The 24308-nt window shown below is 33.9% G+C and overlaps 2 protein-coding genes, 1 non-coding gene and 1 pseudogene across 3 annotated transcripts in view; 3 read left to right on the plus strand and 1 right to left on the minus strand.

Moving 5' to 3' along the window:
- Positions 1–2411: 2411 nt before the first annotated feature.
- On the minus strand, positions 2412–6488 carry LOC132182693 (GDSL esterase/lipase At1g33811). Its single transcript, XM_059596008.1, has 5 exons — positions 6236–6488; positions 5176–5300; positions 4817–5065; positions 3574–3832; positions 2412–2731 (listed from the first exon to the last, which is right to left on the minus strand). Exons 1-5 carry the CDS (start codon positions 6486–6488, stop codon positions 2508–2510), a joined length of 1110 nt encoding a protein of 369 aa, XP_059451991.1. The 3' UTR covers positions 2412–2507.
- An 8075-nt stretch (positions 6489–14563) lies between these two features.
- On the plus strand, positions 14564–14637 carry TRNAI-UAU (transfer RNA isoleucine (anticodon UAU)). The gene has a single exon. It is a non-coding gene; the product is annotated as a tRNA-Ile (tRNA).
- Positions 14638–16363: 1726 nt separating this feature from the next.
- LOC132182037 (glutathione S-transferase U17-like) lies at positions 16364–17911 on the plus strand (annotated as a pseudogene).
- A 2910-nt stretch (positions 17912–20821) lies between these two features.
- Positions 20822–24308, plus strand: part of LOC132182038 (uncharacterized) — a 3874-nt gene continuing 387 nt past the window's right edge. Inside the window, exons 1-6 of the mRNA XM_059595247.1 lie at positions 20822–20966; positions 21108–21184; positions 21822–21966; positions 22951–23052; positions 23209–23433; positions 24201–24303. Coding sequence (XP_059451230.1) covers positions 21132–21184; positions 21822–21966; positions 22951–23052; positions 23209–23433; positions 24201–24303 — 628 coding nt within the window. The 5' untranslated portion in view covers positions 20822–20966; positions 21108–21131. The remainder of the gene's footprint in view (positions 20967–21107; positions 21185–21821; positions 21967–22950; positions 23053–23208; positions 23434–24200; positions 24304–24308) is intronic.

Below are 24308 nucleotides of genomic sequence, written 5' to 3' on the forward strand. Positions count from 1 at the left end.
TAATGGCGAGGAAGGCATTTAGTGGAGACCAGAGCTTTATTTCTCCGATGAATATAGAGCAGCTTGCAAATCTAGCTATTGAGATTAATTAGCGTGCGTTTGAAAAGATTGCAACTACTACTAGATCATGTATGCAATTCTTAATCATAAATGCGTCTATATAGTTTCCCATTTTCGTCGGTCCATTTTAGCGCTGTGTGTAGTAGAACTATATATATGTACGTTTAAAACAAATCAAAGAACAGTGTATGTGTGGGCTTAATTACTGCTATGAAATTCCAGCTACTTTGATTTGGATTTTACAGTATTATTTGCTGTACTTTAGCCACATCATAATCATTTTGTTTTGGTTAATTAGATGAACCTAGCTAGTCAATTTAGGGAATTAATACGTGGAAAAAGTTGTTAATTACTGTTACGTACTGATTTAATCAACTCAAATTCCACATATATTATTAATTAGGCCCACATATATGGTCTAATATATAACTCACTTAATGCCAGGATGTACGTTGAACACAAAATGTTTGGGATGTACATTCAAGAATTTTTTTACTCGTTTAGTAATGCTTTTAGAATCATGTGTTTTTTGTTTTTTCAGTTGCAATTTGACATAAAAAGTATATAGTAAACAAGCCCAATTATCATTATCTAGGCACGAAATCAACATCTATGACTCTGAAATTTATAGACAACAAGGTCATCACGGTTAAATTCAATTAGATCTATCAGTTTAAGCTTTTGAAATAAGTGTTGATTTTTTTGAAAAAAATTGAAATAAGTGTTGATTTAACATTATATCAAAGTAAAAATATTAAGTTCAAACCCTCTCATTTCAATTAAATATTTTACGTGCTGAACCTTATCTATTTAAAGGGAGTTTGAATCTACAAGTGATGGAGACTATTTAAGTATTTGATTAAATGATTCAATTTACCTAATATTTATCAGCTTATGCTTTTGAGAAAAATAGTGATTTAATATTATAATAGAGACAAATGTCCTAAGTTTAAATCATGTCTCCATCATTCACCTCGATTCCATTTATATTTATTTTATTTTATTTTAAGGAATATTATGAATATTCATTATCTCAAAAGATCCGTTAAAAGATCACACAAGCAGGAAGGAATGCTCCCTCTGTACAATATTACCTACACTTGGTGGGACATCCTCCAACCAAGTAGACATAGTAACATGGGTGGTAGCCAATTTTGCTAGCTTATGCGCAGCATTATTGGTGTCCCTCATTACATGCATAAAACTGGTGTTTTTCAAACCACGTAGCTCTCTTTGGATACATTCGATAAATTGACCATAACTACTAAGACATGGCCCCTCTAAAGCAATAGCCTTGATAACTTGCATGGAGTTACCCTCAAAGATGATATTATCAAAACCCAATTCATTGCAGAACAAAATAGCATACACCGCTACTAAAGCTTCAGCCGAAGTTGGTTCAGTTTGAATAGCAAGAGACAAACTTCACACAGCAATAAAGTTATCAGTTGAATCTCGAGCTATAATGCCCAACCCCACATGTCCTTCCTTCAGATTCAGTTCGGCATCCCAATTTATCTTGATTATGTTGCTTGGTGGGGGTTTCCATACTACGGCTGCTAGTTCATTGTCATTAGTTTCCTCACCTTGATAACTTGCATGGAGTTACCCTCAAAGATGATATTATCAAAACCCAATTCCTTGCAGAACATAATAGCATACACCGCTGCTAAAGCTTCAGCCAAAGTTGGTTCAGTTTGAATAGCAAGAGACAAACTTCACGCAGCAATAAAGTTATCAGTTGAATCTCAGAGCTATAATGCCCAACCCCACATGTCCTTCCTTCAGATTCAGTTCGGCATCCCAATTTAATTATCTTGATTATGTTGCTTGGTGGGGGTTTCCATACTACGGCTGCTAGTTCACTGTCATTAGTTTCCTCACATTGGATCTTGTTATTCACTCTTTGAAATTCTTCCAACAAAGTCTAAGCTTCCTTTACTAATCTGGTCGGATGAAGAAATATATTTTCATGTATTACTGAATTCCTCCTCAACCAGATTTTCTTTGCCATGACAATGAACAGTTCAATTTCCCTTGTGTCACATTTGTCCCTAATTGACTCAAACATTTATGGGAAACTGCTCCCCACGCCACCACATTTTTGCAATTTCATCGGCCCACCTCCCCACACATCATTCGATGATGGCAAGTCCATAGGATATGCACTACCGTCTCATCTTCGAGTCCACAAATAGGGCATAAGGTGTGCGCGATGTGAAGTGTTAAAGTATTGATTAAATTTACATACTTCAATTTAAACTTTTGAAATAAATGGTACTCATTGAACAATACTCCATTAATGAGAGCCAGCAAGGTTTTAATTACTTGACTTTATTTCATACTACAAAAGGAAAGCAGAAAATGAAAAAGCATAAAGAATCCACCAGCACTAATTAATAATACAGATTAAATGAGCATAGTAATGAAGATGAAATTCAAATGTTCTAGAGCATTGCCAATTGTTGTATATTAATTGGATACGTATACGACTGTGTTTGCGAACTGAATGAACTCCTGGCAAACAAGATATTGGCCGCCTCCGTGGGATGAAAAGCATCCCAGAACAAATACTTTCTTCGATCCTCGCATGGCTGCTGAAGAGGAAGGCAAGTAATTTGCCCGTTGTTCTTCCCCACCCCACAGCATCCCTTGTCTATCACTTCAAATCCTGCATGTATCAATCATATATATTTCCAAATTTCAAAAACCATATTAAATTTCGAAAACTAGGGGTGGGCAGATTAACCGATTACCGATTACCGACTTTAACCGAACCGATATTAATCGTAACCGATAGTTATCGGTCGGTAATCGGTTAAAAATTTTATACCGATAAGCTTATCGGTCGGTAATCGGTCGGTTAAAATTTTTTTATCGGTTAACCGATATGACCGATATGACCGATAAGTTATTTTAATTTTTAATTTTTTAAAATTTTATATTTATTATTAAAAGTTAAAACCAAAATGACGTCGAATTTCCTTCCAATGAAGAATTTCAATTTTGCCATTTTGAATCAGATAAAGCTTGATTTTTTGGTTGACATATTTTGTTCATTGGAACGAAATGGGCTTCCAGAAGCTAGAACAGTAGAAACGATTTTGCATTTCTGCTCATGGAGCAATCTCAGATGATGCTCCCAGTAAGAGAAAGAGTTTATTATATTAATATAAACTAAAAAAAAAAAAAAAAAAGCCTAATAAAAAGCCCACAAAACTTAATCTAGCAATTCTCAAATTAATTTTTGGCCCAATGAGCAATCAGTAAAAAAGCCCACAAAAGCCCAAACCGGTTTAACCGACCGATTAACCGACCGGTTAACCGATTACCGATTTGACCGATAATTTTCGGTTAAGACTTCTTATCGGTCGGTAATCGGTTAAGATTTGGTTAACCGATAACTTATCGGTTAACCGACCGATAAGTCCATTAACCGGTCTTAACCGACCGATACCCAGCCCTATCGAAAACAATATCATTTCCATACAAATTTGAAATTTACGTATATACCGTAATTTGTTCCGTTTAGGTAAAGATCGCCGGTGCTCTTGTAGGAGTCGAGGTACACAAACTTTGCTCCAGGCAAGAGTCCTCTGTTGAAACGGTCAACAAGATTCCGGAGCCCCGAGTTGAACATAGAGATTGCCGTGTTGATTTTTTCGTTGCAGCGGGTGTTGTTTCCGCGAAATCTCGCGAGCTGGTATGGAATGCAACCAATTTGGCCGACTGCACTTACAATCACCTTGCGTGCTCCCACTGTATATAATTGCTGATCGAACAAGAAAGAACAAAAACGAAATTCCTTTAATTAAAGCAAGTGAGAGAGATAGGAAATATATATAGTCTGCTAGAAAACATCTATTTGAACCTCTTGTTTTGGGACTGGTATCCTCTCGAGACTCCAGTCCAAATGGACCAGAGGGAAACCAGTTCTCTTTAATATAGGAGTAGAATTGTCACAAAAAAAAAAAAAAAAAAAAAACACTTTTTGGACAATTTTACCCCTTCTTTAATAAGAACCGGCTCCCTTTTGGTCCATATGCCTTGTTTTGACGGTAGTAATCATCATGAATGTCATAATTAACAACGACCTATGTGTGTAATAATTGCATAAATAACAAAAAAAAAAAAAAAACTGTAGAAATTGGCTTTGAGACAACTCCATTTCCATTTTGGTCCTCCGGTCTCCATTACTGGCGTGTGTTCATCATGCGCCCGTGATCGATCAATGGCATACACACACTAGCCCAGAAGCTAGCTCCTCCTTTGCCACTGCTTTTGAGGGTTTTTTGCTTACTTTCTTGTATTTTGCTTTGTTTTCTATCTTGTATTTATTTTTGTTCTGTTATGTTGTTTTTTTGTAGGTTTTAATCTCCCTTAGCTACTCTAGTTTCATCTTTTTGTGAAGATTGTTTCATCAACCAGAGATTGTTACTCCCTTTTAATGGATTTAGATGGGAATTCAGTATCTTTCCTTTAACAGCCTTCTTTCAGAGGGTGTTGTTGTTTTAAAGTTGGTCAGCTCTTTGGCTTGCTTTAAACACCACTTTGATGGTGCAATTTCTTGGTCTGTTGATTGACCAAGATCCAGAGGACCGGGCCATTTGTTGACCAATTTTCTATTTGTTTGTATTTTCTGCATTGTATTGCTGTTTTGGGTTTGTTGTTGGGGAACCCAACCCTTTTTCGATTTTTTGATTCTTTGTACCCTAATCTTATTTGCTTAACAAAAAAAAAAAAAAAAGCAACTTACAGTAAGCTGGCGGGAGTAGTCCTGAAGAAGAAGAGCAGCATAGGCTTTAGGAGTGTAATCGGAGCTACTAGAATAGAAGTCAGGCATAAAATAGTTGTTAAGATAATCATTACTTCCCATCCCAGAATATAAGATGCACTTGCTTAGATAGCTATTCAGTGCATTGATGTCTCCTCTGAAGAATCTTCTCATCTGTTGCACTGTATCCCCAAAGCTGGCTACCTGTTGGTTCATCGACATATGATCGCCCTATATATGAATGATCAAACACACTCAAATCACGTAAGAAATTGATTATATATCCATCATATATATAATTTATTATTTAGGGAGTAAATTAAGGATATATATATATATACCAGGTTATTTCCTGTTTCATCTCGGATGCCAGCTGCTCCTGATGCATAATTCACTCCCCTCAGCAGTGCAGCGCCCCGAGTCCTTGCATAGGGTGGAATATAAGTTGGAAATCCTAGAAGTTGAGCTGCATATATTTTCAAAATTAATGAACAAAGAGGAATAATTAAGTTCCCCAGTTGATTTAAACATACATCGCATTCTATAAACCTAATTACGTCAATTGATCATGAGTAATACTATGTACGTACTCTTCATGCACACTAAATTTTTATATCAACTTTACACCGGTTGATGTGACATATTTTTAATGGTCAGCACTTTTATTTTTTTAAATGACTAATATGAAAATTGGCTACATAAAACACATGCACTACATTAGCCAGTGTAAATCTAATTTTAAAATCCAATGTACAAAGTAGCATTACTCTAAAGTCATTTCGAAATACCAGCTTTTTTTTTTTTTTTTTTTTGTCTACTTTAATAAGAGAGAAAGCTAAAATATAGAAAAGAGTAATACAATAACAATATACAATGATTAAACTTATTTATAGTCAAATACAACGACCAATGCTACAAGGTAGCTCTGTGTGAGAGCATGAGCAGGCTTCATCTACTTGGACAAGTGTTTGGACAATCCGAGCATGTTCTTGCTATTTGACCGAGCAGGTGAGTCCCACCCATCCTCTCACATGCCTTGCTGATCTATTACAATGTGATAGGGTAGGGGTAGCTATTGCACCACAGATCATGCTCTCACATACCAACTTGAAGGGCAACATTAATGTATATCAAAGATAGAATAAGAAAAAAGAGAATTAATGTGTGACAACTATGTCATGAATTTTAAAATTATAGCTAAACGTTTTGTGAAATTGCGATTTGACTTTTAAAATTGTAGTTTGATATTTAAAATCGTGCGTTTTTAAGAACGCACCTCCCTACATATGATTTGAATTGAATTCTGGATTTCGAATTTATTGGGCACATAAAGTAATAAGGTAAGATATATGATAAAGAGAAATCCAATAATTAATTGCAAATGCCAAAGGATAATCTTACCTAAAGCATCTACGTAAGTTTGACCGTTAGTAAAGCGGCCAGTGGAACCCAGTGGAAAATCAATTCCATAGGGCCTGTAATTAGCCCTAGCAAGCGTAAGGATCCCATTGTTATTTCCATTATCGACCAATGAGTCACCGAAGATGAAGAAACAAGGCACCTGGCGCTGCTGCTGTGGCTGCGAGCAAGCTTTAGCAGTTAACCACAGAAAAACCAAACTAAAAGACAAAACCAACTCCCATAAACCCTTCATTTTTAAGCAGTACCCTTGAATATTCTGAAAGCACCCATGCACGCAGCTGCATCATTTATACTACCACTTTCGATCTCAAGGCTTTGAACAAACGGAGTGAGGGCCCGTGAGAGTTAATTAGTGGCAAGAAACTTTTAGTTGTGGATCTCATGTGTCACTTATTTTTACAATTTGCAGCAGCTAGCGGTGGTGAGAAGAGACTTCTCGTGATCTTCAAGGCTACAACATCCTTTCTAGCATATAGGACACCTTTACACTAAGATATATGATAGGATAAAGTGAAGTGCACTTGCTTTTTGAGTTATTTTTCATGGAGTTGTGCTTTGGAATCGGGTGATTCTAAGCTGGCCTTTCCATTTTGCAAACTTTATTTCATTAATGGATGAGTTATATATCCTTTGGGCTCGAGCTGCATGCTAGGAGTGATGGCATAAATAATATATCCTCTGCTATTAAACTTTTGTCTTCATATATAATTACATCTCAATGTTGTGAATCTATGAATAATGAATGGCGGATCACCATATCATGATATAACTACAAGAGTATTGCTATATATCATATTAATATTCTATTGTTATCTCACTAAAATGATGTTTTTACAATGATTAACTCAAAAGTGGAAGTCACTAGTTCGAATCTCCCTCCCCCTTCCCTTGTGTGGACATGTCAAAAAAAAAAAAAAAAAAAAGATAGGATATAATTATTCTATAATATTGCAATCGTGAAAAATGCATTTTTTTTAATAGTGTTTATTTTTAATCACTTTTTTTTATTAATAACATTAATAAGAAGCATGTGACTGATCACATGCTTTAGGGACACTAGGCAATTTATTAATTAGATTAGATATGTACGTTGGGGACTTCAATGTGGTTGGAAATGTTCAAGAAAAGTGGGGGAATGGCATGATGAATTATTATGATACAGAATTTGTTGATTGGACTAATCAGTTGGAGGAGCTACATGCATGATTTATCTTTCTCGGGTGTTTTTTTTTTTTTTTTTTTCACATGGAACATCAAAATGGTAGGTGAAGAGTACGTTTGTGGCTAGGGAAGCTTGATCGAGTTATGGATAACGAAGAATAATGGAGAAATATGGGCAACAATAGTGGGTCGGGTTTTATGGGAGGGATTTAGCTGTAATTTCTGTAGGGAGAGTTCAAAGCTTCGGTCCAAAACCTTTCAATTTTTTTAATAGAAAACTTGACAAAATTTCTCATTAACTTCAACGCATTTTGAAAGTACTCTCGAAGTTCAAAAACTTTCATTTGAGAGTATCGAGCTTTTAATTTCTTTCAATTACCTCATTTTATTAGAATTTTTCGTTAAATATTGTCAAAAATCCAAAGATACCCATTTTTTATTAGAAAAAAATAAAATAAAAAATCGTAAAGATTCAGACATTTGTGTCTTTATTAAAAAAAATAAAAAATCTTAGCAATATATTTTTGCAACATCTTTGCAATGATTTTTAATACTTTATAAAATGAGTATTTTGGGAATTTAGACAAAAATTAACGAAAAATCCTTAATGGAATGGGGTAATTAAAATAAATTAAAAGTTAGATACCCTTAATTGAAAATTTTTAATATTTGAGGGGTTGTATCAAAACAAGTGGAAGTTCATAGGAGTTTTATGAAGTTTTCAATTTTTTAAATTTTTGGGCAGAGCATGATAATTTCTTGACACTAAGTGGATAAGGGTTGGCGGACAAATTAAACGTGGAAGAAGTACCTATGTTCAGATTATATGCCAAACTTAAAGCAATAAGAAGAATTTTAAAGGGCATTAATGCTAAGGTGTTTGGAGGTTTAAGTCGGAAAGTTACACAATCAAGAGCTAGATTAGAATAACCTCAAAGATTGTTTATGCTTGTTTTGTTAGGAATTAATAAGAAAAGAGAGGGGGCTAGTGGTGGACGTACGGCTAGGTGAGAAAATAGTGTATAGGGTTTTGTCTTTTCTCCCTTTATGTCTTAGGGTTTTGAAATATTGTGGAATTAGAAAAATAAAATAAAATTAAAAAAAATATATATATATATATATATATATTGGAGGCCATTCTAGCATTAGGCGTGTTGCCAACAATATTCTAGAGAGTTTTTGAATTTTGTATCATATTTGTCACAATAATGTGTTTAGGTGGAAAATCTGAGGGTTGTAATGTGATATGAACTCTTAATGATGTACATATGCACAAGAAAATAAATTTTTTAGAATTAATTCATGCAATACCTACGTGGCCGATTATCTGTAGTTAATGTACTATGTTTTTAAATTTTCGATTTTATCTCCCTATAGTTTTGGAGAGAAGTATAATATTGTGAGACCATAATTATCTTCATTAAATCTAGATAGTCACTTAATGAAATTCATATAAGGAAATTTTTGAAATAAAATCTCGGAATAACAAAAAACCGGTTCAGTTATGATGTGATATGAACCTTTTTATGATATGTAATTCTCTCTCTCTCTCTCTCTCTCTCTCTATATATATATATATATATCCCTCTTGTGTCACTCAAAAAATGAGGTGGCTTTTAAAATTAGCATTCAATCAAAATCTAGTAATGATTGATCATCATAAGCTCAATAGTGATTTTAAGAGCCACATCATTTTTAGAGTGACACAAGATTGACACAGAGATGACGTCTAGCATTACTTTGTATATATGCTTAAGAATTAATAGAAATTTTTTTGAATTAACGCATGCAACACCTATAAGGCCGACTACGGGTTGATGGGTTGTTGATGTACTATGTTTTAAATTTTTTAATTTTGTCTCCCTATAGTTTTGCAGAGAAGTAACTTTTGAGACTATAATTAGCCTACATTAAATTTCATCACTTAATGCAATCCATATATATATATATAAGGAAACAATTGAAATAAAATCTCAAAATAATGAAAAGCAGGTTGAGTCTATCAAACACATTAAAAACCACTTCACTCACTAAAAATTATGAGAGTTCACACCACGCAATTCAAGGCCACTCTAAAGAAAGATTATTCTCGATCTTTTATATATATATATATATGATATATGATTGGGTGAAGGAATGGATTACAAGCCCATGGTTTTCAGTTAAAGAAGGATTCGCACTAACCACCACTTCTGTAGTCGCTAATAGGAGAGTTTATGGGCTATAGAATATAGTGTTAGCGACAATTTTTGCTCATTTGTAGTTATTTTTAGCGATGAAACTCAGGTAGTATTAGTCATAACAAAACTCGTCGCAAAATATTGATATTGGCGAGTCAGCGACGGCAATTTTTGTTGTAGTTAATGTTCTCTTTGCGACAGAGTATCAACAGCTATCGTTGCAAATACTATTTTATAGCCCATAATTTTCTTTCTCATCATAATTTTCTTCAACATCTCAATCATTATGATTCTGAGAGCCGTAAATCTATGAATGGCGGATCTGACACTTAAGTGATAGTAGTCATGATAACTACAAGAATAATGTTATATACTACACTAATATTTCACTGTTATCTTGCTAAAACAACGTTTTTACAATGGTTGATCCAATGACAAATTGACGGTGTTATATATGTCCGCAAATAGTGAGATATTAGTGTAGTGTAAATAGCATTACTCAAGCTTTAATGTTATATATATATATAATTGGAGGGCATTAAAGGATGTCAAATGCTTACAACTTTTTCTCCATTCATATAAAAGTCCCTAAAGACTTTTTATGCTTGAACCGATTTATGATAGCCTTGCTTGAATATTGAAATGGAATAGTGATTATGTTGCTTTCGATCATTGAATAACCAAAGACCAAATCCATATATATTGTGCTAGCTCTTTTCATATTCATGAGCTAATCAATGAGTCAAATAAATCACTTGCATGAAAATAGCATATGCATTTTATTACAACAATAACATTCAACCGTACCCAGTTAAACAAGATCATGATGGACCCATTTAGCTAGGCATGGGGTTGGGGACAACAATATTGTAATATTAATATTAATAAGTAACATTTGACCACCAAATTAATTAAAGAGGCCAATTAGTTTATAATAGTGGTGTTTTATTCCTGGCAAACGACGAGGCATTTGCAAAGGCGAGTATTAGGCTTTGAAGCAGCTTGGCATGTGCAATGCTGGGCCATTGATCTCGCTCCTTTCTGATTCAAGAATTCAAGGGCGCACTCAAATCCGCCACGGGCTCCGCACTTGCCCGGCGCAGTCAACTGTCCAGGGCAAAATTTGATTTTCCCTATATATATATATATATATATATATATATATATATATATATGCACGTAATTAGTTTTTGCAAATCATTGAAATGGGTTTATCCTTTTAATTAGAAGTAATAAAAATATAAATAATAAATAAATAGAGAAATAGAGAAACAGAGACTGGACAAAGATATAAAGATATATATAGCTTTAAGTACCTTGTCCTTGGGAAAAGGTGAGCAGGCTTGACAGAAGAACAAGTACCACGAGAAACACTGCCTTCTTCATCGTCTTAATTTCTTTCTCTCTCTCTTATTTCTTTATACACGTATTTGTGGAATGCTGTGTAGATATATGGATGAGAGCATAGTACTATATATATATATATATATATGCGTCTAAGCGACTAATTATGGAGTCACAGCTATCTAATGATAGCTACGTATTAACTATGACAATAGCAATTAATGCTTCATATCTGTTCCAATTATTATTGGAATCTGACTTACATGCTGTTATTAAAGCTGTTATTTAATAATATTGTATATGTTGTAGTTTAATCAATGGTCAAAATTAAATCTCTCAAAATTTTTCTTTATTTTCTCTCTCTTATTAAAATCTTCTAAAATTAAGTCAACTTTGAGATTTAATCTTAACCATTAATTAAATTACATAATGTTATTATCCATTTTTTGTTTTAAGAGAAACAAAATAAATAAATTACTTCTAAAACCAAATAAGATCATTTATGCATGAATTATTTTTTTCCTTAATAAGACTATAAAATGTGGAAAATGGATCATCTCCATTTCAAAATCTCTCTATTTTCTCAATTTAATGTATTTTGAAGGATAGTGTTGTCCAAAAGTTTTAATGATGGTAGTGCATTAAATGTAATACCCTTCAAAATGCACTAAATGAAAAAAATAAATAAATAAATAAATAAAATAAAATAAAATAAAATTGAAAAATTTTGAAATTGAGAGAATCATTTTCCATAAAATGTGGCATTTGTTTTAACCTTTAAATATAATGGACGCGAGATTTAAGAATTTTAGGGAATTCGGATCCACTTTGGACTACCTTTTGTCACTAATGGTGACTTTGAAAATTACGATTGGATTTGGAAATATTTATAATCTAATAGTAATTTTAACAGTCATGTCACAATCTAGATAATGAATTTGAAAAAGAGATAAGTGAGAGATGAACAAGAGAAGAATAACATGTCTGTATTTAAATGTTAAATGTTAAAGTTGACAAAATTTGAGCAAGTACCAAAACAGATTTTTCCTCGGTTTACACTTTACACTATCAATTTTAAACTTTTTTACTTTTTTTTTTTTTTTTTGGTGATAATAGTGATATGCTTCTCATTAGGAAATCAAAGAGCTGGAACAATTTGCTCCAGCAAAACAGTTTCTTGAATACTATCAGGAAATTCCTCATACCATGTCCTATTCATCAAATTTTTATTCTTGTTTATATGGCAAATACGAGCTCAATTTTTTTTTTTTTTTTTAAAAAAAAAAAATTACCTAGGAAAACAAAAACATATTGGCAAAAGAGAAATTTTTTTATTTTTTTTTAGAGTTCATCTCCCATGCATCTCCACTGAGTTGACATACTCTATCCACCTTTTTTTTTTTCCTTTTTAATTAAAGGTGAATGAAACATAACAATTCAGCAGAGATGAACACCCTAATGCAAAAAAGCATTTCTCTTTAGATATACAATGAATCCTGGATTTTACATGGGTACCTATCATTACTCTATTGCAAATATCATAACTAAGTACCCTAAAATATATAGTATAAAAATAAAAGAAAATAAAAGGTTTTATATATATATATATATATATATATATATATATAATGCTAAATGAATTACCAATAAATTTGTGATAGATTATCCAAAGGAATATACAATCTATCGCAAATCATAGGTTTTTTATTTTTTTGATCGGTACAAATCATAGGTATTTTTTAAAATATCATCCCTCTGGCTTCATGTGGCTTTAAAATTACCAATAAATTTGTGATAGATTATTAATAAATTTTAATTCAATGACAATTTTAAAAATTACATATGTTGGGAATAATCCCACTCACACCAGCCCATCAGAAGAATCGTGAGCCTCAAGGCTAGAACTAGCTCATGATTGATTGCAGACTCCAAACCGAGATGGGCCTAACCCCAGAGATAGAAGCCCAAACAAGGTTGCTCCTGGGGCAGGCTAGTCCCAGGAAGGTATGGCGAATAGCGAAGCGGAGTAAGTCCTGGGAATAGGTGCTACCTGCAAGGACCCAAATCCACCTTCACACGTTACACACGTTAAAGGCTTCAGACAAGTAAGTCTCGGGAATACTTTGATTAGTCTCATCACAGAAGATGTCCAAGATATTTATGGAAGGGTGTAGTTGGGTTTCAATCCCTGAATTTCCGGGTTTTAATCTTATTCCATGAAATCTGGATTAGGATCCTACTCCAAGCTGAATTGGGATAGAAATCAGAATCCAAATCCTATGAAGATTCCTAGTCCAAATCCAAGTAGAAGATCTATTCCATGTATGACTCTATCTCTCTTATTAGAGGTATAAACCCTATACGCAATTACAATGCATTACAGATACTAACTTAGGCATCAAAGAGGGACCTACCGATACCCCCGGCGAGTTCTCTTAACGGGTAGTTGTTTTGCAAAGATTGTGAAGACGTGGATTGCATCAAAGATTTAAGAACAGAAATCAAGAAAGCATTGAAGAATGCGCAGTTCATTCCGTTTGAAAACTGTTCTAACAACACCAATTTTGGAGGGATACAAGAAGGAACATATATAGGAATAAAATTTAGCATTACTCATATAAATATATAGAAATGCTATGGGTACTAACTCTTTTGTTAATATATGCTTACTAAACTGATGTGTAACTTATTCATTGGATAAAAACAAAATAATTAATTAAGAGAAATATAATGAGTACCAATAAATAAGCTACACATCAGTTTAATAAGCATCTCTGTTAGTAAAAGAGTTAGTAGCCATAACATTTATATATATATAGTACTGTTACACTTCATTGTTATTTTATTACTTACTTAATACCTGATCAACGTGATTTAATGGGCTGCAGCAAATAACAACAATAAAGAACATATAGAAATTTCAAGATCTTGATTCGATAAAAGGGTCTAAAAAATCTTCTTTAAAGTGCTAGATATTTTATAGGTTTTGAAGGAAAATATGAAGAAACTCAACTCTGAGTAATTCTTATTAAACAAACTCAATTATAAACAACAACTGCATTCTAGGGTCTATAAAATATGTATTTATAGGTCCCCATACCATAAACCTAATAAAAGTACAAAACTAAATTGAATTGAAACTCTACGGTGCTTGTCCGGACGGAACTTAAGCCCGTCTGAACGGCCACATATATAAAACATAAAAACACGAAAATAACATAGACGTCCGGACGAGAACTTCAGACGAGGCTCTTGAGTTTAAACCCATCCGAACGGGCTGCAGATGAGCTTGTAGACAAGGCTTGCCGATCTACATCAATACCATAATGCAACATGAGCCGAATGAAAATAATAGTGAGCCGAATGAAAATAATAGATTTTATTTTTTTTAAAATGGTCATTCAACCTATGCCGCATCAGTTTATTTTTATTTTTATTTTTTTGTAAAAGTATGCCACATGAGTTATTCTGTATAAAAATACAGATCCAAGTGCACATACACAAAGACTAGGTTATAATCCGTGGATTTGCAATTTTGTAAAATGAAAGTAATGGTGATAGAAGACTTGAGAAGATAAAACAAATTAATATAGATAAATATTTTCAATCTTCCACAACAACTGGTCCCGTAGCTCAGTTGGTTAGAGCGTTGGTCTTATGAGCCGAAGGTCGCGGGTTCGAGCCCCGCCGGGACCAATTGGGCTTCCTTTACTGGACGTGGTTTAGTCATCGTTTGTTCGACATGCTCTTTGACTTTAACGACCGCCTTTTTTTTGTTCTTTTTCCTCACAGTTTCTTGTTCTTGTTTTGTGCAATCTTTCTACTTTCTAGTTGAGACTTGTTTACACGCTATATATGTATTTTGTGCTGTCAGAAATGGAGGTTAATTTCGGATTGATCAGGAGATGCATGCCAAACGTTAAACACCTTGCCAATCACGTTGTTTCTTGCTGTCAAAGAGTAATGTTTGCAAGAAAAAAAAAAAACCCAACACAAAGCACCTACACGTGAACAATGAATGACAATTGATTTGTTTGAAGAATGACTGCTAATGAAGAGAAAGTACGTACGCCCAGTTTTTGTCTGTAAAGAGGGCCGGGGGAGCAGCTGCCACTACAGATGCTGCAGAATGACTGAAAAGCTTGCGTGGGCCAAGGAAATGGGTGATTTTTCTCTTTAAAAGGAGCAGACATGCATTTAAATGTGGAGGAGGGAGGTCTCATTTTCAGCTACTCTCTGATGGCCAATATTAGAGTTAACATTTTTTTTTTTTTTTAATTCCTTTGTGTTTAATGTTTAATACTTTGATTGTGAAATTTACTTTCATGATTATGAGTATCTAATTTTTTAGTTAGGGCTATAGGTAAAACTTAGTATTAAGAGTGGTTGCTAAGAAGTTTGTGAGGTTTAAGGCTGGGGATGGCTCTCAAATTCATCTTTGGTCAGATAGTTGGCTTCTGGATGGTGCATTGGTGGAGAAATATGGATATAGGGTGGTATATGACTTAGGCAGTAGGCTGGATGCTGAATTATCTACAGTTAAAGATTGGAATTGGCCCCTGCTAGGTCCGAGGCTCTTGTCAATATCCAAAGTAGCTTTGTTTAGCGAAAATAGATGATAAAGATAAAGCTATATATGTGGGTGCCTTAAAAACAGAAGTGTTATGCTAGTAATTAATGATACTTGGGAATTAAGAAATTCCAATTAGTAGAAGGCTTAATGTTGAGTGGTGGAGGCTGGTTTAGCTTGCATTGGCCATTCGTTTATCCTTTTGGCTTGCTATTCAAAATGGGTTATAACATTTTGGCAGGAGCTTATAATGGGTTATAACAAGAGACTATGGCAGGAGCTTGAGGAGAAATATGGTAAAAAGTAAGAAAGCTTCGTATGAAAAAGTAAAAAAAAAATATATATTTTGTAGTAATATTTTAATTTAACAGTAACAATAAATAATTAATGTAATATAAAAAATAGCATCTTAAAAGTTGAATTTAATTTAAATGAAGCTTGAATGGGGCCCTTTTGATATTTGTATTGACAGATTCTTGGTTGCAATCATTGTTTAATTCTGATCATTGTACTGTTTGTTATGTGGATTAGGCAAATATGATTGATTGATTGATGGGTTTGGTTGAATGTCGTCATTTGGGTTGTGTTGTTGGTTCTTGGTTTTTCTAGCTTTTTGCTAGAGTGAGGTGTAATTCTGTTTTGTTGTCAACGAAATTTCATGCCTTAAAAGAAAATAAATAAAAATAAAAAACCCAAAAGCAATAAAGTGCCCTCTCTCTTGTCTACCCTTCAACGCTCACTTAGCATATATTCACACACATTTCCATTTCCATATATATATATATATAATTCTCTCTCTCTCTCTCTCACCAAATCATCTTGCATGCGTTTGTGAGATTGAGTTGGAAGATGATGGCGAAAAGTGATGATAAAGTGAAACTTCTGGGTTCACCTACGAGCCTGTATGTGATGAGGCCCGTGAGGGCGCAGATAGCCCTCAACATCAAAGCTGTAGAGTATGAGTTTGTTGAGCAGAAGTTTGGGTGTAAGAGCCAGCTTCTTCTCCAATCCAATCCCGTATACAAGAAAATCCCGGTTCTCATCCACGCCGACAACCCCATTTGCGAGTCACTCCTCATTGTTCAATACATTGACGAGGTCTCGAGCTCATCCTGTCCCGATGTTGCATGCATAATTTACCAGCGTTGATGAATTTGACGGTGATGCATGTGATCACGTGGTGATCATTATTGTATTCTTCACGTACTTTAAAGTAACGATACTAATTTTGCTGTTACATTATATTATTTCTGTGTTAACATTAAGATTAAGTTAATAAAAAATAATAAATTTAATCATTTAATCAACACTTTAATTATAAGGTCCTTAATTACCTAATACCGATCATGTATCATTCACATGGCTCCACATCCAATGATATGGCTGTGTTTTTGACAAAATCCACATAAATTAATGTGATATAAAATTTTAAACTTTTTATATTAGAAAGTGAAAAAATTTTATTTTATAGTAATTTTTTTATTTGAATATAATAAAAAGTAAAAAAAATGATGTAATATAAAAAATAAAAATGTTTTGATATTGATTTTTTTAGAAAAATGAAGCGTAAACGATAACAAAAAGTTGAAAAGGTTTGCTGAACACTGCGATTGTGCAATCTTCTTCTTAACCCTTTTTCTCTTTCTCTTCTTTTTACTTCTTTTTTTTTTTCCTGCAAAAACTTGTGATTGGGTATTAACTGTATTTTTATGTTCATTTTCTTTTTTCAATTTATACTATGTGTGTATATTATATCTTTGATCAAAATTGAAACTTAAGAATTAAGATAATAAAGTTTTTGAATTTTTAGCATGCTAATAGCGATTATATTGTGTTTTTGTTTTACTTTTACGTTTGTATTGTTAATCTGGATTAGTGATAATTCTTAGGAGTACTGTGAGAGTACGAGTGTGCAGATGAAATTGAGCGGTTTGTCATATATTCTTTTTCTTTTTTCTTGTTAGTTTGGTATATATATATATAATTTTTCACTCGCAATGAAAATTCAAATGGATGCAGTTTTTTCAGGCTATAAGAGGGCACTCTGGGTGCCCAAGGAGAGGAAGCCAGGAAGGCGTTGTTGGAGCAAGTGGGCGAAGGGCTTGCGCTGTTGGAGGAAGCCTTTGGGAAGTGTAGCAAAGGGAAGGCCGCTTCTTTGGTGGAGATCGAATTGGGTTCCTCGATATTTCCTTTGGGTGCTTCTTGGGGTGGCTGAGGGCGACGGAGAAGATGAATGGCCTGAAGCTGCTCCACGAAGCCAACACTCCTCGGCTGCTGAAATGGGCTGACAGCTTTTGTGCCGATGCTGCTGTTAAAGGTGTTATGCCGGAGACCCAGAAGCTAGTGGAGTTTTCTAAGCTTCTTATGGCCAAAATGAGAGGAGCTCCTCCTCCCAATTAATAAGTTTCTGGTTGATGGCCTCTATAACTTTCCTTTTGCTAGAAATGGCCTTTCTGTTGCTTTTATGTGGTGACTGAAATTCTAGGTGAAGAATAAATTTGGCAGCCTATGAATAATAATTAAGTACGTGTGAAGTTGTGATCTTACCAATTCCTTTTAAAAAACTCTCACGTCCTCCTATGCTTTGAGATTTTACTTTCATCTTTTTACAAACTGACATGTATAGCAGTTTATAATTGGTGAAATAAGTTAGATTGCACTTTCCTCTATCTCTACCGTTCGCTTGCGTTGGGGCTTGTCAATGACCTGAATTAGGGTTCATTAGAACTCCGAGATGTATGTGAAATTCGACACCTCCTTGCCGATATATGTTCGTGTATTTTCGAGATAGATGAGAGAGATGAGATCTAAAATATCAAAAAAAAAAATTGGAACATTTTGCTATTGTAATTCTCTATCGGTTGAGAATTACTTTAGCAATACGAGTCTTTTACATAATGAGAAGATAAATTATGTTTGAGGTGATAAGTGTCTCGTATATATTAGCTATATTTAACTAATATGAGGGTTTTAAAGAAGTTGTTGGAGATGTTCTAAGTCTTCACCTTAAAAATCTAATGTTTGTTCATAAGGGTTAGGTGTGATCGGGTATATGACATGGTAATTAGTTGTGAAGCCCGTACGTAATGCTAATTAGTAAGACTCATATTTCTTTTATTATCCATTTCAAACTTAATTTTGATTTTAAAAATCACATCAATTTTGAAGGATAAAAAGAGTATATATATGAGCCTGCTTCTAGCATAAGTTAATTGTTGCTAATTTATTTAAAATAAATAAAGGACATAAATTTTATCCAAATCAGTGGAAATATCTTTCAACCCATTTAAAATAGTGCTAAGTGTCTATAATTTTTTTTTTTTTTTTTTTTTTGAAAGGGAAAATCATTCCAATCTCATTAATAAAAATGATTACGAGCATAGAGTTCTTACATCACAAGAGCACAAAGCTCAAATAATGCAAATCATAGCCGAAGACTTCATAGACACATACATAACATTCTATCATTTAAGACCTATCTATGATTTCAACTTCTGCTTACCTATGACTAATCTTCAAATGAAATAATATATCTGCTCCAGGCAGACACAATCCAATGCATAGGTAGCGCTTATTCCTCGGCCCTATGCGCATAAAACGTCCATGCCAACACGCATCCTCCTCGACCAAGACATAGTTCTTGTCCACAACCAAGGGTCTAGACTAACAATAAATACCCAACAGATCAACAAGAGAACAAGACCTTATTACAAGTAAATAAAAAAAAGAACAAAAACTACAAGAAAAAACAAAACAGAATATCAAGACAATCAAAAACAAAACAAGGAAACAAAAAACAAAACCAACAACCAAGAGCAACACTAGAGGGGGAGTGGTGGCCAAGCCTGAGAGAATCAATATCAAGCTTGAGGCCTGAATCTGAACCCCACAAGGAGACCGGAGCATGGGGAAAAGGCGGTGCCCCCAAAGGGGGGCTCAACAGCTGCTGGGACCGGAAGCAAGGCGCAGTGAAAACCCTTAAAGAGGCGAAGAACGGGAAACAAAACCCGCACAAGCAAGGGGGGCGCTCCCTAAGGAGCTAGGGTTTTTTCTCGCCTTGCTCCAGTGGTGACGTTAAGAATTTAAAATGCACATCTAAGTTAGTAAACTGCTATTAATGACGTTAATAATTTAATGTGTATTTTAAATGTTTATAGACACTTAGCACTATTTTAAATAGGTTGGAGGATATTTCCTTTGGACTGGTTTGGAAGAAATTTCTGTCTATAAATAAATGTTGTTAATTTAAGGGGTAATTACATTTTCCCCTATCAACTATAACGCATTGTTAATTTTCCCCTCATGGATTGCCAACCTTACTGTCCGACCCTATTAGACTACCATTTTCTTCCAAAAATTCCATTCCGTCAGTCAACCACGTGAAATTGGACGGAATATTCTCTTTTAGATTTTAAACCTCATTAAAAGACAAAAATATTCCCAAATAAAAAATTAAAGCAAAAAATATAAATATATAAATTATTTTTTTTAAAAAAATAAAATAAAATAAAATAATAGAGGGTGGCTGCCGATAGCCACCCCATTAGAGGAGGGGGTGGCCCGCGAGCCACCCCATAGGTGGCAATCATGCCATCCCCATGGGTTGGGGGGTGGTGGCGGGCCACCCCTAGCCACCCTAGTGGCTCATTGGCCACCCCTCCCAATGGGATGGCTAACTGCACTTTTTTAAAAATAACTTTTATATTTTTAATTTATTTATTTATTGTTAATTAAGAATAACATATATTATCATTCTATTGGTTATGACGTAATACACTATTGAAATCCATAAAGTATTTTGACAGAATTTGATTACAGAGACTAAATTGTTATTTTGGCATATCCCCGATAATCTCTGAATTATTATTATTATCATTTTATATCACACATGAATTTTTAATTTAGGACAATCACATGGACTGATTTTTTTATTTATATATATTTTTAATTTAATTCTTTTTTTGACTGTTTTTATTTTTTTATATTCAATTTATTTTTTTATAAATTAAATTATAGTGTTTTTAATTTTAATATATTTATAGTTTTTGAAACTAGTACTCATATATATATATATATATAATTTTAAGGGTATTATATGCTATTTTTGTATATAAAGTTAAGATATATGAGTCATTTCAAGTTTTTTAACGAGATTTTTAAAGAAAATTGTAGTATAATAGAATCGAGCGATAAGATTATCAGTTCATGTCGGAGAAAAAATGACAACGGTGAAAAAGATAATTACCCCTAAATTTAAAGTTGATAGACGCAAGCGAACGAAATAGGCTTTAACTTGAAGAACCACAAAAACAAAATTCTTCGTATCACTTTGTGTGATGGAAGTGAAGCTAAGCCAAAGAAGAGAAAACTCCTTCCAACAACCCTCCCATCTCATTGCTTTTCTATCCTTAACAGTAAGAGTTCCATTCACAAGCGCTTTAGAGGCCTTGCTTGGGTACAATCTATATTGCTCTCTTTCCTTTTGTTTCTCAAAGTTTTTTTTTTTCTTTTTGTTTTTTTTGTTTTTTTTTTTTTCTCGCTGACCATACACGGTGGCAAATTTGTTTATGTCAATCTGTGTATTTTGTGCTGTCAGAAATGGAGGTTTCGGATTCAGGAGATGTTGAAGGTTGAACACCCTACCAAGCAATACTTCGTTCATGTTGTCAAAGAGTAATGCTAAAGATTGTGAATTTTATTTTGTTCTCTTGCTGCAAACCAATCTCATTTGCATTTGAAACATGCCCATTTCAGGGTCTAATTTGGGTTTTTGGCTGCGTTTGAGACATGCCCTTTTTTGGGTTTTGTACAGAATTAATGCTCTCTGTTTGTGGGTTTTATCATGGTGATGGATCTTGCTGACTAGTAGAGCGAAATAGGTAGATGATTTCAGATTTTAGAATGCATGCCACACTTGAATTCTTCTGAAGTTTACTTTGGCTGCAAAATATTAGAACTTTATCAAATAACTCAAAAACTTGAAGGTCATTGTTTAATTAGTTTTATACATATATTTCAAATGCAGTGAAACGTATGGCTATATGATTTGAATTGGTTGGTAATAAATGGAATTGAAAATCATAGAAAGATTGGAAATTTTGTTGGGTTTCAATGTTTTGGTTATATTGGCTAACAATTTTGTGAAAGAATGTCAAAATTTTGAGGCAAACCAATTAATATGTTGGAAGTTGGATGACTTCATAAAATTGACAATTTGAACAAAGTCAAGAACTGAAAAGCAATTTCAAATTTTTAAACTAATATAGCACCTGGGATAATAATTGTTTCACTTAAATAATGTGATTGGCAGGGGTGAAACTTTGTCTTCAATTTCAAAGCAGTATGGGATTTCAATATATGCAATTGCCGCTGCTAATAAGAATATACTGGACATTGACCTTGTCTTTAAGGGGCAGCGCATAAACATTCCTTCTGCTACAGGAGATTCTCAAGTGGTGAGCAGGACTATCGGATCATATAAAGCTACTATGACTGTTTATTATCATAATTATGGTATAACTTTTTCTATGATGTATGACTGAGTTATGTTCATCGTGTCCTCAATTTTTTTGATACCTGAGTTCAAGGCAATAGAATCTTTACCCTACTGAAGCTTCCATTTTATCCCTCCTCCCCTTCCCAGCTTCCTCTGAAAAAGGAAGCGCAAGTCATGGAGCTGCTCTAATTTACAATATGTTCCTGATTTTTTTTTAATTTTTTTTTTTTTATGAATTTACTAAGTATGGTTTATGATATTTTTTAACGGGGGATAAGATGTATTTTCAAGTAATCTGATAGAAAAATGCGAGTTGTGTGCTACAGTTTAAGTTTAAGTTGCAAAGATGTAACTTCGAGCTGTTCAGATCTGAACCTGTTTAATGTTTAATGATGCTTAATCCTCATGTGATATCATCTATTATTATAATATTGACATGAACTGCAAATAAAGTAGGTAATATATATTATACATATAAAGATGGGAAATACATATAACTGATATAAGTTGGGATATATAATTTTGACACATAATTGCTATTCAGCAATGAATCTCAGTTCTGATGTTATTAACAAATGCCTACAACGTCAGCCTTGAGTATGTTGTCTGCATCATGGAAACTTTAACTCTAAGAAACTGAGCTATGAGGCATTTTTCTTAATCCACTCGGGCCACTCCTCTTCACTCCTAACTCTTGATGTGCCTCTCTGATATCAAATGATTAACTGTGTGTCTGTGTGCCTCTCTGTTATCAAATGCTCGAGTGACTATGTATTGAACACTCCCGAAAAATGTAATATATTTATAGCAATTGTTGATTTGTAAACCTTCTTTAACTTGGTGGTAGATGTTCCAAATAGTTTTGAGTTTTGACGTTGTTAGCTTATGAATCTGCGAGTCCGTTTGTTCTGAACAGTGTCAGACTGAGATGAATTGGTTACAGGCCTTTAAATTGCTGCAAAATCCTCTAGGTTCTTTGAATATCTTGGATGGGCTTCTAGAGCACAAGAATTTCATTGCACTATCCTCCCACTCTTTCCCGCATGTAAGTACATCTTTTATAATTTGCAGCCTACTTACTATAATTTGTTTTTTGTTTCTTCGATAGGTTTATATTGCTATCAGTTATGTTCTAAGGACTTTTTCTTAACAAGTTGATGAATACTAGTGACCTGAGTATGCTTGTGCATTTTATTATCAGGCTAAAACCACTGGTTATTTTCTTGTTCTGGTTCCACTTATAGCATTTTGCATTAGATGCATAATTGCTGCCTTTCACACTAGAGCTGCTGGAGAGTTGAGATCTCAGGTTGTAAGTGAATCAGAGGGACGACATCCTGGGTGTAGAAGCGTGCGGTGGAAATCTGCCCTGAGTGACATAAGGGAAACAGATAATTTGGATGCTGAGTCAAGTCCACATTCCTATGTAAGCATTTGGAATATTGCGGTTGAAAATCTCAACATTCTAGTGACTATGTTGGAGGATTAGTTGATAGACTAAATCTTAGCATTATAATAAATTACTGCTTTAGAAGATTCTATGCTAGAGATTGAAATGTTGCTTGTTAGGAAAACCACTGCATGCATGGAGCTTAAAAATTCTTCCACTATCACTTCTAAAATGAGACCGGATAATAGTCTGTCAATAAATTACATATTACATAATCTGTTTTTTTTTTCTCTTTTGAGATCCACTACATATTGCCAACCCTATGATAAATTAAAGTAACTTGCATAGACCCTTATATAATAGAGTATGAATTCGATACCCTTCGGTGAACCAAATTGCAAATTGTGCTATCAGGTACTGGTTTCATGTCTGCAGTAGTGTAAGGTTCGAGGGAAATTCTCATTGTACTTAACTTGTGCAACGTTTTTTGACTTGTTAATGGCTTCATGTTTTTAAATTATGGATTATATTTAGGCTTCATGGACTCGTTAATGGCCCGAAGCGTACTGGTGCTCATCTAGAGCCTTTAGAAACATTCTCTCTGAAAAGCTTAATACTGCTCCTTTGTTCTGGGTTATAGGAATTTTTACCTTTTAGTTTGTGTTAATTTTATCTTCTGATTTCGGAATTTCAGAAGCAAATGGAAGTTGATTGCTTTTGTAGATCATATAATTCATGGCTCTCATGTTGAAGACTACCAGCTTTGCATTGCTAAACAGAAATTTATTAATTTTGGTTCGCAGAGCGATTCAGATGATCAATCTCAAGCTTCTTTCAAAGAGGTGTCACATGCTTACAGCAAGCTTGAACAGGATTACCAGAAATTTCTATCAGAATGTGGAATGAGTGAA

The sequence above is a fragment of the Corylus avellana genome, chromosome ca5, assembly GCF_901000735.1.
Source record: "Corylus avellana chromosome ca5, CavTom2PMs-1.0".
NCBI lineage: Eukaryota > Viridiplantae > Streptophyta > Magnoliopsida > Fagales > Betulaceae > Corylus > Corylus avellana.

Bases quoted from the DNA above. Each gene is read 5' to 3' on its own strand.
- LOC132182693 (XM_059596008.1), bottom strand. From the start codon at position 6,488: ATGAAGGGTTTATGGGAGTTGGTTTTGTCTTTTAGTTTGGTTTTTCTG. The intron at 5,066-5,175 runs GTATATATATAT...ATTCATATATAG, and splicing joins ATGAAACAGGAAATAACCTG to GGCGATCATATGTCGATGAA. The intron at 2,732-3,573 runs GTATATACGTAA...TGATACATGCAG, and splicing joins CCTAAACGGAACAAATTACG to GATTTGAAGTGATAGACAAG.